This window comes from Pinus tabuliformis, chromosome 2_1, assembly GCF_031772625.1.
Source record: "Pinus tabuliformis cultivar Carrire ecotype Pingquan chromosome 2_1, CPIR1, whole genome shotgun sequence".
NCBI classification, from domain to species: Eukaryota; Viridiplantae; Streptophyta; class Pinopsida; order Pinales; family Pinaceae; genus Pinus; species Pinus tabuliformis.
This window is the reverse complement of record NC_142299.1, coordinates 547,332,427-547,345,125: the sequence shown is the minus strand read 5'-3', so window position 1 is coordinate 547,345,125 and position 12,699 is coordinate 547,332,427. Positions and strand designations below refer to the sequence as shown.

The following is a 12,699-nucleotide window of genomic DNA, read 5'->3' as shown; positions in this document are numbered from 1 at the left end:
GCGAAAGCGAATTTGTCAAACTGTTTGTAAGTCTCTCAATCAAACACACAGTTTTCAAATTCCTCCTCTTCTTTACACAACATTGGGGCATTATCACCAATCTATTAAAATTTTAAAATAATTGACATGAAATGATTGTCACAGAACGATCAATGGACGGGTTTGTCATGGAGAGAGAAAGCCCGTGGCGTGCTGGAGTTCGCAACAAAGAAGATTCAACTTCGTTTTGCATGCAGCGATTCACTGAGCAAAATTATCACTCACACGCTTTGGGAGTGAGGGGCACTCAAGAATCAAACCAGGGGATATGATAAATCGGATCACGAATCTTGATTAATATCATGAGTAAAGCACAAAATCTATTATTGTGAAGCATGCGCAGGACTTTGATTAACATCATAGGAAATATTCAGTTATTGATTGTGGCTCTGATACCAAATGTAAAAAATCTTAACTTACAGCCCAAAGATCATCAATACCGAATATTTCACAAACAGAACTTTATATGAGATAACATACCTTGGTCAACAGCGGAAGATGTAATGGCTGCCATCTACTTTGATCTGACTCCTGACTGTTCCTCTTCTTTAGAATTCGGTTTCTCTCCTCTTGCCCTCACTTCCTTTATGTGCTTCTTGATGGAGAAGAATGCAACTCTTGTGTGTGGGAGAGAGAGGACCCAATCCTTTATATATTATTTAACTCTAATCTGGTACGTCCATCATATACCAATTCAACGCTTAAGATCTAATGCTTTAGATTAGAAACTGCTTTAGGATAAAATCTAAATGCTTTAAGATTAGATCGGGTCACATTAAGATTAGAAACTGCTTTAACGTTAAAAAGCAATGAGCCTTTTGCTGTTTCTAATAGCAGTTTCTAACATCTTGCAGCAGGGGGTCCCAAAAGAGTTGTGGGTGATCACAAAGCTACTTCAAGAGCATACTTTAATTAAAAAATTCGGAATGGCATCATCAGCGAAGAGACCCACCGGCAAAACTACATTAGTAAGAACGTCTTTTAATAAAATCTGGGGAGAATGCATGAACTCAACAAAAAGAAAAATATTTCACACGCATGTTACGCATGACCCACGTTCCCAGTGAAAGGTTTCTTTATTAAACGCACCTCACATGCTTGCACGCATTGATTAATTAACTCACAAGGTATCACCTCAAATTACGATCACCTTCTATAACTCACGTTTCTCAGTGGGAGAAGAGTGGCTTTCATATATTTTGAAAAACTAAGAAGTCGAACATGGGGGCACCGGCCATTGTGGTCCCGCCGACTCTCATCTTCCGCGTAAGAGCGGTTTCCACGCGCTATTCTTTGTTTAATATCCAACAACAACTATATAAGCAATCACCATCTCCCTTCCCTCCACTCAACTCATCTCCGCTCAGCTATTGACTTATTGTGAGGGTGTAGTTATTGTGATCTGATTCATTTCTTTTGAATTCTTTGTGAAGATGTCTGAAGAGAAACATCATCACCACCATCTTTTCCACCATGAGAAGCCAGAGAAAAGCCAGTTCGCCGCCTCGGGGGTTGTTTACTCTGAGACAACGTATGGTGATGAGCAGGTGACACAGACTGCAGATGTTTACGCTGTGGAGAATGTTAACTCTAGTGAATTAGAGCACGAGAAAGCACTGAAGGAGGAGAAGAAGCATAAACGCGAGGAGCATTTGGGTGAAATGGGAGCAGTAGCCGCTGGAGCGTTTGCACTGGTATTAAATTCATCTTTTACGCTGGATCTGATTTTTATTTTGGAATATAATAATTATTTCGGAATTCTAAGAATTGATCATGTAATAAAGCCATATTAATTCGGACGAGGGATCGTGTCGGATTTCGATTTTAAATTAAAGTTTTACTGTTCTAGATTTAGGGATAACATTAGTTCATCTGTACTTTACTATGCAAAACTCTGAGCGAACGGACTTATTGATATCAAGCCATTCTTATGCAGTACGAGAAGCACGAAGCAAAGAAGCATCCAGAACAAGCCCACAGGCACAAGATTGAGGAGGAGATTGCTGCAGCTGCTGCGGTTGGAGCAGGAGGGTTTGCCTTCCACGAGCATCACGAGAAGAAGGAGTCCAAAAAGGAAGCAGAAGAGGGTGAAGGCAAAAAACATCACCACCTCTTCTAGAAGCCCTTTACTGCAACTTCCAATGTATTTAGAATAATTTTCCTTCATGTTGATTCCTCTTTCAGCTGCCTTCATTGCATATGGTGTGCTGTTATGAGATACAGATCAAACTGAAGGCAACTGATCTTTCCCCTATCTGTGTTTTCCTATCCAGTCGTTTTTCAACTTGTCTCTCAGATCAATATGATGGGATTGGGTCCTAAAATACAAATGTGTGTGGTGAATAATTTATGAGCTCTTGTTATCGACTTATGCATGGATCATATGATTGCTGTTGTACTCTCTGAAAATTTTAGAGAAGGTTAGGTGGAATCTTTGTCATTATTTCTGCGAATGCCTGTCGGAAAACTTTTTACCCAAAAGAAAGATTTGCAAAATTTTGACCGACTCGATTCGACCGGGTTATCTTACGCAATAAATTCTGCGTAACGCCGAACGTTGAAATTGGAGATATGAGATAAATTTTGGTGCAGGAACCCTAAACCCTCAAAAAAGGGGCGGAAAATAAGTAGCATCATAATAAATTAAGTTTTCCATTATAAGTTTTCCATTATAGATTGCTAGTTTTATTTAAATCCTCATCGTTTTTTTCAAAATCTAATGCACGTTGCTGCCCGCCTTCAATCTATTATCTTCTCCCTTACATTCTGTACCCTGTGGAGATTGAATACCTGGATTGTTTAGAAGTCAACTCAACCTATGAAAAATAGGAAGTGCATGTGAGGGCCCTATGGAATCTGTATAATAAAGAGACCTTTACGAACCTGTAAATTTTTTATATGTTTTCAAAGATTTTTATGAATATGATTTTTTTTTTAAACGTTGTCTTTCTTTTTTCGTTAAAAATTGATATTCTATAAAATTTAAAGATAATCCAAAAAATCATCTATAAATTTTAGAAAAAATCCAATAAGGAAATTTTGGATTTTTCATAATTATGATTTTTCTAAAGAGCTTTATTTTTTTCATTGGTTTTTCAGCAAAAGTTGCTTTCATTTCTTCATTGATTTTTAAATAATTGAATCTATTTTCATATTCATAACCTTAATAATTATATTACCAAAAATTATATTTATATTATAAATTATATTTATATTATAAATTATTTTATTATAGAAAAGAGTAGCTTAATTAAAATAAGTGCATAAATACAAATGGAAAGAAAAATGCATGTCTAGTTTTTATTAAGATTTATTAAAATATTAAAAGGTTTTAGATATATTCTTATTGTTATAATGCAATTTAATTTTAATTCTGGTTCAACTTCTTCTGATTATCATTTCAGTTGGATAAAAAATAAAAAATTATTAAAATAAAAATAATTAAAATATAAAATATTTATATTGAAATATTTTATATTTATGATGATATTAAATTAATACTAGTCTAGATCCATTTTAATTTTGGATCTACCAAGTTTTTAAAGGAATCAAATATCTTTTAACTTCAGTGGTTTCCACCTCAAGATGGTTTGTGCTTCAAGATTTGTTCTCTCCTGGTGCTTCTTTTTTAGCTTAGTTTTTCTCTCTAACTCCGTATCATCCCACAACTTATTCTTAAATCTCTAAGCAATAATCTTTTTTGTATTATCCTTATTCTTCAAGATGATCTCCTCCTTTATCTCATGAAGCCAAGGTAGGGCATATTTATGTTAGCCTCGCTTAAGCCAAAGGTGAGGATTTTTCCTTGAGTTAAAGGAAATTTTAGGATACCTCTTAGATTCCATGTCGTATAAATTCTTCTTATACATGAGATACCTAACCATAGTCATGATTTTAGTGGGTAAATGTTAGCTTCAATCAAGAAGATATGGTAGGAATTATTTCCTTTAATATTGAGGATATATATTATAAATTACTTTTAGATCCGCTCAACCTTCCTCCACAATTATCTAGAAATAATGCAACCCCAAACCTCACATATGTATAAGAATACTGGTGTGATGAGAGTCTCAAAGAGAATTTTTTTTGGTCCGTGCCCAAATATTTGTTGACTTACAATTGTTTTCAGAAGCATAATAAGATTTTCAGCTCCAATTATCTTTTTCTCATTGTTGTAATTCAAATTGAGCTGATAATGTATGGTGATCCCCAAATATTTGTATAAACAAACTTTCTTTAAGTAGCTATTATCATATATGAAATTATCATACTTGATCTTTTTGGATCTAATTATCATGGCTTTAGTATTAGCGGTGTTAACATTCATACCCATCTTCTAGTAGTAACCTTGGAGGATTCGAAGCTTCTTGTTCAGATCATCATAGTTCCTGGCTAAAAGAATGATATTGTCATCATAAAGGAGAAGAATAATTACCATAATAGTATCGGTCCATCACATCGTGTAGCTTTGAGAAATTCTTCTAGCTTATTAATGTCAATGCCAAAAAGGTACAGGATAAGGGACATTCTTGCTTAACTATGATATTGCAAGTAATTTCTTCTAACCAACGCGAGTTGGTCTTGAGCCTCATAGTAACATTCTTGTATAGCCTCGTCACAACAACCCTTAGTTCGAGAGGAACTATTTATCTCTTCTAGACTCTTCCATAGCTTAATCCTTTGTAATGTAAAAAAAATAACATAAGAGATCAATCATATTATTGACATTCCTGAGCAATGATCCTAAAGGTAACAATATGGTCTATAGTTGACTAATGTCTCCTAAATATACCTTTCCCTTTAGCTCTTTTACCATGGCTTTCAAGCCAAAGGCTAATATTATTTTCCAAAATGAGTCCATACAACTCAGCTAAAACATAACTAATCATAATGGTAATACAGTTACACAAAATATTTTAATAATGCTATATGGATAAGTACATCACATATTTATGCCGTAATTTATGGATATGGTTCCAATATTCATGCATGATCTTTAGATATTTGTGTATGGATTTTTTAATACAAAAATAGAATCCTTGAAAACAATTGATACTCACATAAATAATATATTTACAATAAGCTATTTCCCATCATAATTTAAGCAAGTCCTTGAATAAAAAAATGGATAAAAATAAGATGTAAATAAATATACTTTTTAAGATTGAGTTCCCACCATTATTTATATTTTCAACACTTTTGTACGAGTAAAAGTGTAAATGATTAGACTTGGTAGTGGTTACTACCCAACAAAATTTATGCAAGTCCTTGTGCCTCAATAATTAATTAGTTAATTAACTTCATGTACCAATTTATTAGCTCTTTCAACAGCAAGACTATATGATTGTGGCACTTCTTTCAATTTATATGGTAAAATAGATCTCAATTTATAGATACCATTTATATGGTATATATTTTAATGTGATACATATATTATGATATTCCTTTGTCTAAAAAATTGTCCATAATTTTATTAATAAGAACTAAAAAACAATATAGCAATTTGAATTTTATTATTTTGATTATGTTTAACATTTTATTATAAGTTGAACGAACATTGTATTGTTTGAACCCAGAAACTACAACATCTCTCTAGTCTCTATATAATTTTAACCTTTTATTTTTTTTAATTGAGTCGACATGTAAATGTTAAAAGTTTACAACACTATAACATCATCAACTAACATTTAATTTTGTTTTCCTATATATATATATATATATATATATATATATATATATATATATATATATATAGATATATATTTTTCTCGAGATTTAAAAAATGTTGACATAATTACTTACATTATATGTAGAAATATCACTCTTTGTGCAATAATAACCAATATAGATCCATCTTAACACCAATATAGGGGAGATGTGTAGGCGTAATGTAAGCATGTATGTAAATGATCTGAATTTATACAAGAACGCAACAATTTACATACATAACCATAAGTACAAAGATGCAGCAGAAATAACACTTTATTTCATTAATGTCAAATATTAAAATATGCTTACAAACAAGTGGAAATGAGATTAGATTGGGCGATGGTAGCTTATCTCTGAGAAGAGATGTGGTGGCTACATGCCTGAGAAATGTGTTACAATGAGGTTTGGAGGCCTATTTATTATTGAGAAGCAATGGAAAACCCTAACCATCAAAAAATCTAACCCTAGAAGATGAAGCGCCAAAACTATGGGCCTCATTTGGGTAAATTAGTACATCAACATCCCGGGGTCGTAACTTTGGCATACAATCTTTGTTTTACGTTCACAATACCTCGTTAGAAATATCTATTCGTCGACTATAAATTATGAGTGGCCAACATTAGCCAATGCTCCATGTTGGCCCCATATTTTTCAAAAAACATTGTTTAGGACCTCAAAACAGCTTCAGAAGTTCAGGACCTAAAAAAACCGCAAGTGGAATAGGCAGGTGTCCACCAACATCCACCTGGATCAGTATTTCTTTTTCAAATATCAGGAAAAATATATGTAGAAAAAAAATATCAACCCACTATGAGGTGACATTCTAGTGGTGTAAATGTTTGTAAACATTTAACATTTACATGTAAGTTCAATTAAGAAAAAATAAAAGGTTCAAATCAATATAGAGCCTAGTATGATAGAGATGTTGTAGTGTTCTTGTGGAAACAATTCAATGTTAGTTCAGTTGATAATAAAATCTTAAAATAATAAAAATAACAAAATTTGATTTGTTATATTGTAATTTTGTTTTTTATTAATAAAACTGACAACAATTTTTTAGATAAAAGAAAATCACGATATATATCACATTAAAATATATAACATATAAATAGTAGCTATAAATTAAGATCCATTTTAGCATATAATTTAAAACAAATCCTTGAATCTTATAGTCTTTCTTTTGAAGGAGCTACTAAATTGAGATGCTAAGTGGATAAACTAATTGATTGTTTAGATACAAAGACTTACATATTTTTTTGTGGGAAGGTGTACAAATTTACAGTTTTACTCCTACATAAGAGTTGACGAAAACATAAATAATTGTGGGAACAAACTCTTAATAAACATATTTATTTTCTTTCTATCCATATTTTATGCAAAGAATTTCTTAAATTATGGTGGGAAGTAACTTATTGTAAATATGTTATTTAGGTGTGTATGAGCTATTTTCAAATTTTTTATTTTTGGATTAAAACGTTACAACACAAATATCTAAACATCATGCATGGATATTGTAACTATTTCCATAAATTATGAAATATAATACGTGATGTAGCTATCCACATGGCATTATATTATGCAAATTCTATAATAATACCTTCAAGTTATGGTCCAATCAAGTGTTTGCAAATTATTTTTTCTAATAATATTAGAAAAAAAATATTTATTTTTCAATAGTAAAACATTGTAATGGTTTTGTAACCATATTTAAATTTAATTAATAAGCACATAAAAAAATTAATACTTACAATAAATTTCCAATATAACAAGATTTTTAACCATGATATTCACCAAACTTTACAATGGATATTATGAACTTGTAAATAGGTTTTTTTACAATACCATGGGCCAATACCACGGAATATCAATACTACATGCCAAAAAATCATAAATCATTTCACAATCAAAATATTTGATAAATGTTTTAATTTAACTTGATTTTATAACATTTTTTTAATTAAATCTAAAAGAAAAAGACTATACTTTTGAGATATATCTAAACCTGTTTCATAGAGATTAAATCAAGGTTCTAATAAAATTAAAAGATGATAAATTTATATAATACCGCCCTCTCCATCTTAAGTCTAGATTTTCCAAGCACAGAGAGGGATTTGTTGAGGTGCAAACCAATTTTGGAATGTTTTCACTCCCAAAGTTCTTTTCATCTCAACAAATTTTATCTATCTCGACCAAATTTTGCCTTTTAGATTTAATTAGGATATCTTATAAAATAAATTTTGAGGTGTTGTTGACGGTGCTGGACTCGCCAACATGTAAGGGGATTGCCCCGGTAGGAAGTCCCAATTACACCTCAGACCGTTTGGTGCAGGGGTCCCAACTGTGGGTTGTACGGTAATGCCTTGACCTCGATTTCGCAGAGAGGAAAGTAAGATAACTCTGTTGGTAGCAAGGGTGTGACAACTGCACTAAGGCAAGGAAGTTGCATGAAGGGTTCTAACACACAGAGAGTTGGGTGAGTGCACTCCATGGAAACCTCTAGTAGCACATGGCTTGGAAGGGAACACACGAGTGATGATGAATCACAAACTGGAAAGAAAGTTAGCTAACAATCCAAAGTGATGGTTAAACCAACCAACACACTTCAGTAACATTCATACATACTTATACAGAATAGTCCATACATGCATGCATAAGAAAATAGATACATATACCATTTAGAGTAAACAAGATAGTTGGAATACAATATGACATATGCATGAAACGTGTTGACTCTCTCATATTAATAAGTGTAAGTTACAGTCATTCAATACATCCATGTCCAACCACTAATTCTGATAGTAAAATGTTACAGCCACAACCGCATGCTCCTCCAAAGAGATTTACTAGCTCTGCGCAGTGGAGAAGCCAAGGCTCATTACACTATTGTCCAAGCTCTCTCTAAGATAGTCTTATCGGAAGCTTGGCTGACCAAAAGCCCATCTAATGAGTTATGAGGTTCTATTTATAGCAAAGGGTGGGGTGACCCTTAACATTCCCCTTTGTTATAGTTCATCTACCCTCATGACTCTTCATCTACTCTATGACTATTACATCCAACTATCGACACTTGAACTTCCACTTGACAAGATGTTACATTACAATGCACATGTGTCCATGTGAGACAGAAAGGCTTGATCAAGAAATGCAAGACATCACTAACACTCGGTCTGTTGTGGTGAGAACAACTCTTTGACATGCTTATGATGGTGAAGGTGATGAGTTGATGCCAAGCTTGGTCATCTGTGATGGTGTGCATGTGCTCCATGGTGACATATTGCAGAAGCGTACTCTTGCCTCCGTTGCATACAGGTGCATTGGTATGCTTCCTCCATCCAACTCATCTTCTATCATGTACATGGTCTTCTTGGGTGCGGCCAAACTGACAACACACAAATGCATAGTGTCCATGTTGATCTTCCAGTGTGTGATGGTGGTCATGCACATCAACTGTCAACTACATGTTCAGCTAGAGTTGGAGTTGCTTCTTGTCATTTCCTCGGTGAGTGTGCTGAAAGGGTTAGATCGCATGTGTGTGCACAATGACATGCATGCTGCTGAAATCCCTTCCATGCGATCAACAACACCACTCACCCTATCTGCTCTGTGCCCATTGCTGTGATGAATCTATGACTTGTACATGTGCATTTTCATCTGTCTGTGCGTGTTAGGCCCCCTGCTGTACCTATTTCTACTGGAACTCATTCTCTTGTCTGTGTAGCTCATGTTCTTGCTCGAGTTGTTGCTTGAGCACATGCGACTCCTTCTCTGTTACGTTCTCTACCTTCACGTGATCTTCATGTCGCGTTGTCACCTCATAGCCTGAGTCTCCAAAGTTTCTTTTACCACACGTGGATCTGCTTGAGATTGCAACTTGGTTCCGCTTTTGTGTTGTCAACAACCTTCCTCTTGTGTTGGTTGCATCTGGTATGCTGCCTTTAACTATTGTTGATGTTGCTTCTTGCTGTGATGTTGCTGCCATAATATCTTGATGTCTTTGTCTACAAACAACTTGATGTCTTTATGGGTAGGCAAGTTCATAGATACTTGATCGACTGCATCCCCAAGTGTGCTTTGAACAGTGTCTTTGACTCTTCTCTCTTGGAATCCATTGTACCTGTGCTACTGAGAGGAAGATGAACACCTGTGATACCTAGAGACATGGCAACACTAATGGCAAGCAATTTTTCAGTCGAAAACAAAAATGAATTTGCAAACTGACTTGCGACATACCTGTGTGACTGATCATGAAGGTTGCACAATTTTCACCGGGAGGTCGAGAAACTAACTGCCAAGCCTATGCAAGGCATAATCCAGGTTGTTAGGAAGCTAACCGACTACCAGAAATACGCAATGCATAGTCCAGCCTAGATGCTAACTACTAGAATTGTGCAATGCTTAATCTCAGCTGGAAATGGTTGTAGGTTCAGTGACTACATTGTGCAATTTTCTAGGCTAGGAGTCATTGTGCCATAGAATTAAGCAATGCAAGACTGGAGGACAGTCACTGAGAAGAAATGTGCATTTCCTAAGAGGAAGACAAAGCCTTCCCTTTTAGGATTACACAATGCTATCTTGGTGAGGTAGGGTCCGGGCCAAGGATACGTATTCTTGTCGATGGGCAATTGAAATCGAATGTGAATGTGAATGCATGGCGATATTGAGTGTAAGCATAAGTGAATGATCATGCATGCAAACGGTGAATGATAGATTCATAAAATGGAACAACATGCATGTCGGTGAGGAGAGTCACCGAATCAGCGGCGATTCATGAAAAATAGTTTCATGCATGTGACAACATTGAGATGTTAACAAAAACTAAAGTGGTGCTGGTACAAGCTAGTATGTATCAAAACAATAGCAAGCGCTCACTGAAATCAAGCAGACATCATTCATATGAGGCGAAACACAAAAGGCGCCAGAAATGCAACATAGGATGTGGAAGCCGAGCTTACCCCAAAACAGCTGAGCTGAATGTGTCGAAGACTCCTAGATGTGATGTGGGATGTTAGATCTGTAAGGTTGATGTGAGGAATGAGCTCTGTAGCATCTGGTTCATGAGATTTGATAAACTGGAAGATGTGATGTGCATGCCACAAATATAGGAAGAGCGAAACTTGGTGGGAGGTTTCCAAAATGATCCTTGCATGCAACCTGCAACTGTTACAAGTAGATCCTTGAATCAATGGATGCCTTTCCCTGCTACCTTGGGAGAAGTAGCCCATGCATGTGAATCAGTTTTTCTGGGTCTTGGAGGGAACTAGTCGACTCAACTGCACATGCAGGAGGCTACTCAACTACTGGGAGAAAATGCGAATTTCTGGAAGGGAGCCAGGCTAGCTTCCCAGGCGATTTGTGCAATTTATGGGTAGAGCAGCTGACTATTGCTCAGGATTGCGTAATTCGTGGGCTGAGCAACCCTACAGGGAAGAATTACGTAATTTTCTAGATGAAACCTGACTGGCAGAATTGTACAATTTTGGAGCCCATCATGCTTACAAACTAAACTGTGCAATTTCTGGAGGGAAGGCTAGCTTCCCTCCATAATTCCACAATTTCTTGAAGGGGCTACTTAGCCTGTAGCTGGACCAAGTCTAGAGAAATAACCTGCAAGGGGAATGCACCAAGCTCTGATAGACAGGCTGCCTTTCTACAATAAAATCACTTAAGCTTGTGCACTTGATGAAGCAAGACATGCTGCTACGAAAGGTTGGTAGGGAGGCTCTAAATCAAAGGTAAGGAAAAAAAAAATAGGGTTGTTGTAGCCGCTACAACACTTGGTGACATACTAGTAGAACTCCAGCTCTCTGAATAGACCTTGTTCATGAAAAACAAGTATAACACATCCGAAAGTATTTTTCAGTTCTTAGTTCGTCTTGGTTTCACACTAGCCTAATTGTAAGATGTAGGATCTACTAAACTCTTGGTTGATTGACACACATTCCAAGCCAAGGAAACACAGTTGTTTTGATTATGGTTGAGGGGTATATTGGTGCATAAGCAATATAGTCATCAGAGTCTTAGTTTCATCTCTGGTGTTTCTCTGCTGCCAGTAGGCCTAGACAGTACCCCGACGGAGTCACATATGAACACAATCATGCCTCCGCTGCTAGTGAGCCTGGTCAGTACCCCGGCAGAGTTTCTTACATCACCTCTCTCCGCAAGAAGCCTTTCTCTTCTTTCGCCTTATTCATTTTTCGTTTTTTTCAAAAAAATTTCACTTTTTTATTTTTCCATTTTTCATCTTCATAAATGTGCATAACAGTTATTCATTTCAGAGGTGGAAGAGGAATTCTGACTTATTAAGAGCAGAAGAGGTTGTTCCTTCAAAAAAATAGTTTATGTATACCTCTGACGTGCTTGTTAAGGTTTTCCCCCTCACCTTACTCTACCTCACTGAGCTGATAAGGATTAACCCAAAAACAACTGAATAGAGTAGGTGAGACTAGTTAGCATGCAAGCGTTGTGTTTTCACCATGGTTCACCTCGAACAGTATGTATTTTCCTTCGACGTATCATGGACTAAAGATAACAAGTTCTTCATACAGCGGTAGGATAACAGATAACCAAGTAGTGATAGTTGTACAAGGCCTCTTGTACTTTACCCAACTTGTTTCAAGAGTCACACATGGTTTCATGCAAAACTAACCTATGAAAAAAATAGGCGAATAAACAACAAAGAAAAGCAGAAGAAAAAGCAAAAGCGAAAGCAAAGTGAGTAAGCAAACAAGCAAGCAGACAATCAAACAAACAAAACAAGTAAGCAAACAAGCATGCAAGCAAACCAACTGAAAGAAAACACTATTCCTACTCCTAAGCTAACGGTGTATGGGCCTAATCACATCAAATGATATTTCCAATGCAGCCATTGGCGCATTGGTCGACCCATGTTGGTGAAGGCTTGGTCTACAAGCAACCCGATTGTGTAGACTAGCAAGCAAGAAAGCTATAACA

General features: G+C 35.6%; 1 protein-coding gene across 1 annotated transcript; it reads left to right on the top strand.

Annotated features, from left to right (window-relative positions):
- The first annotated feature begins 1,407 nt into the window (after nt 1–1,407).
- On the top strand, nt 1,408–2,219 carry LOC149201510 (abscisic stress-ripening protein 5-like). The gene is made up of 2 exons (XM_089399759.1): nt 1,408–1,733; nt 1,976–2,219. Exons 1-2 carry the CDS (start codon nt 1,473–1,475, stop codon nt 2,156–2,158), a joined length of 444 nt encoding a protein of 147 aa, XP_089255885.1. The 5' UTR covers nt 1,408–1,472; the 3' UTR covers nt 2,159–2,219.
- Nucleotides 2,220–12,699: the final 10,480 nt, after the last annotated feature.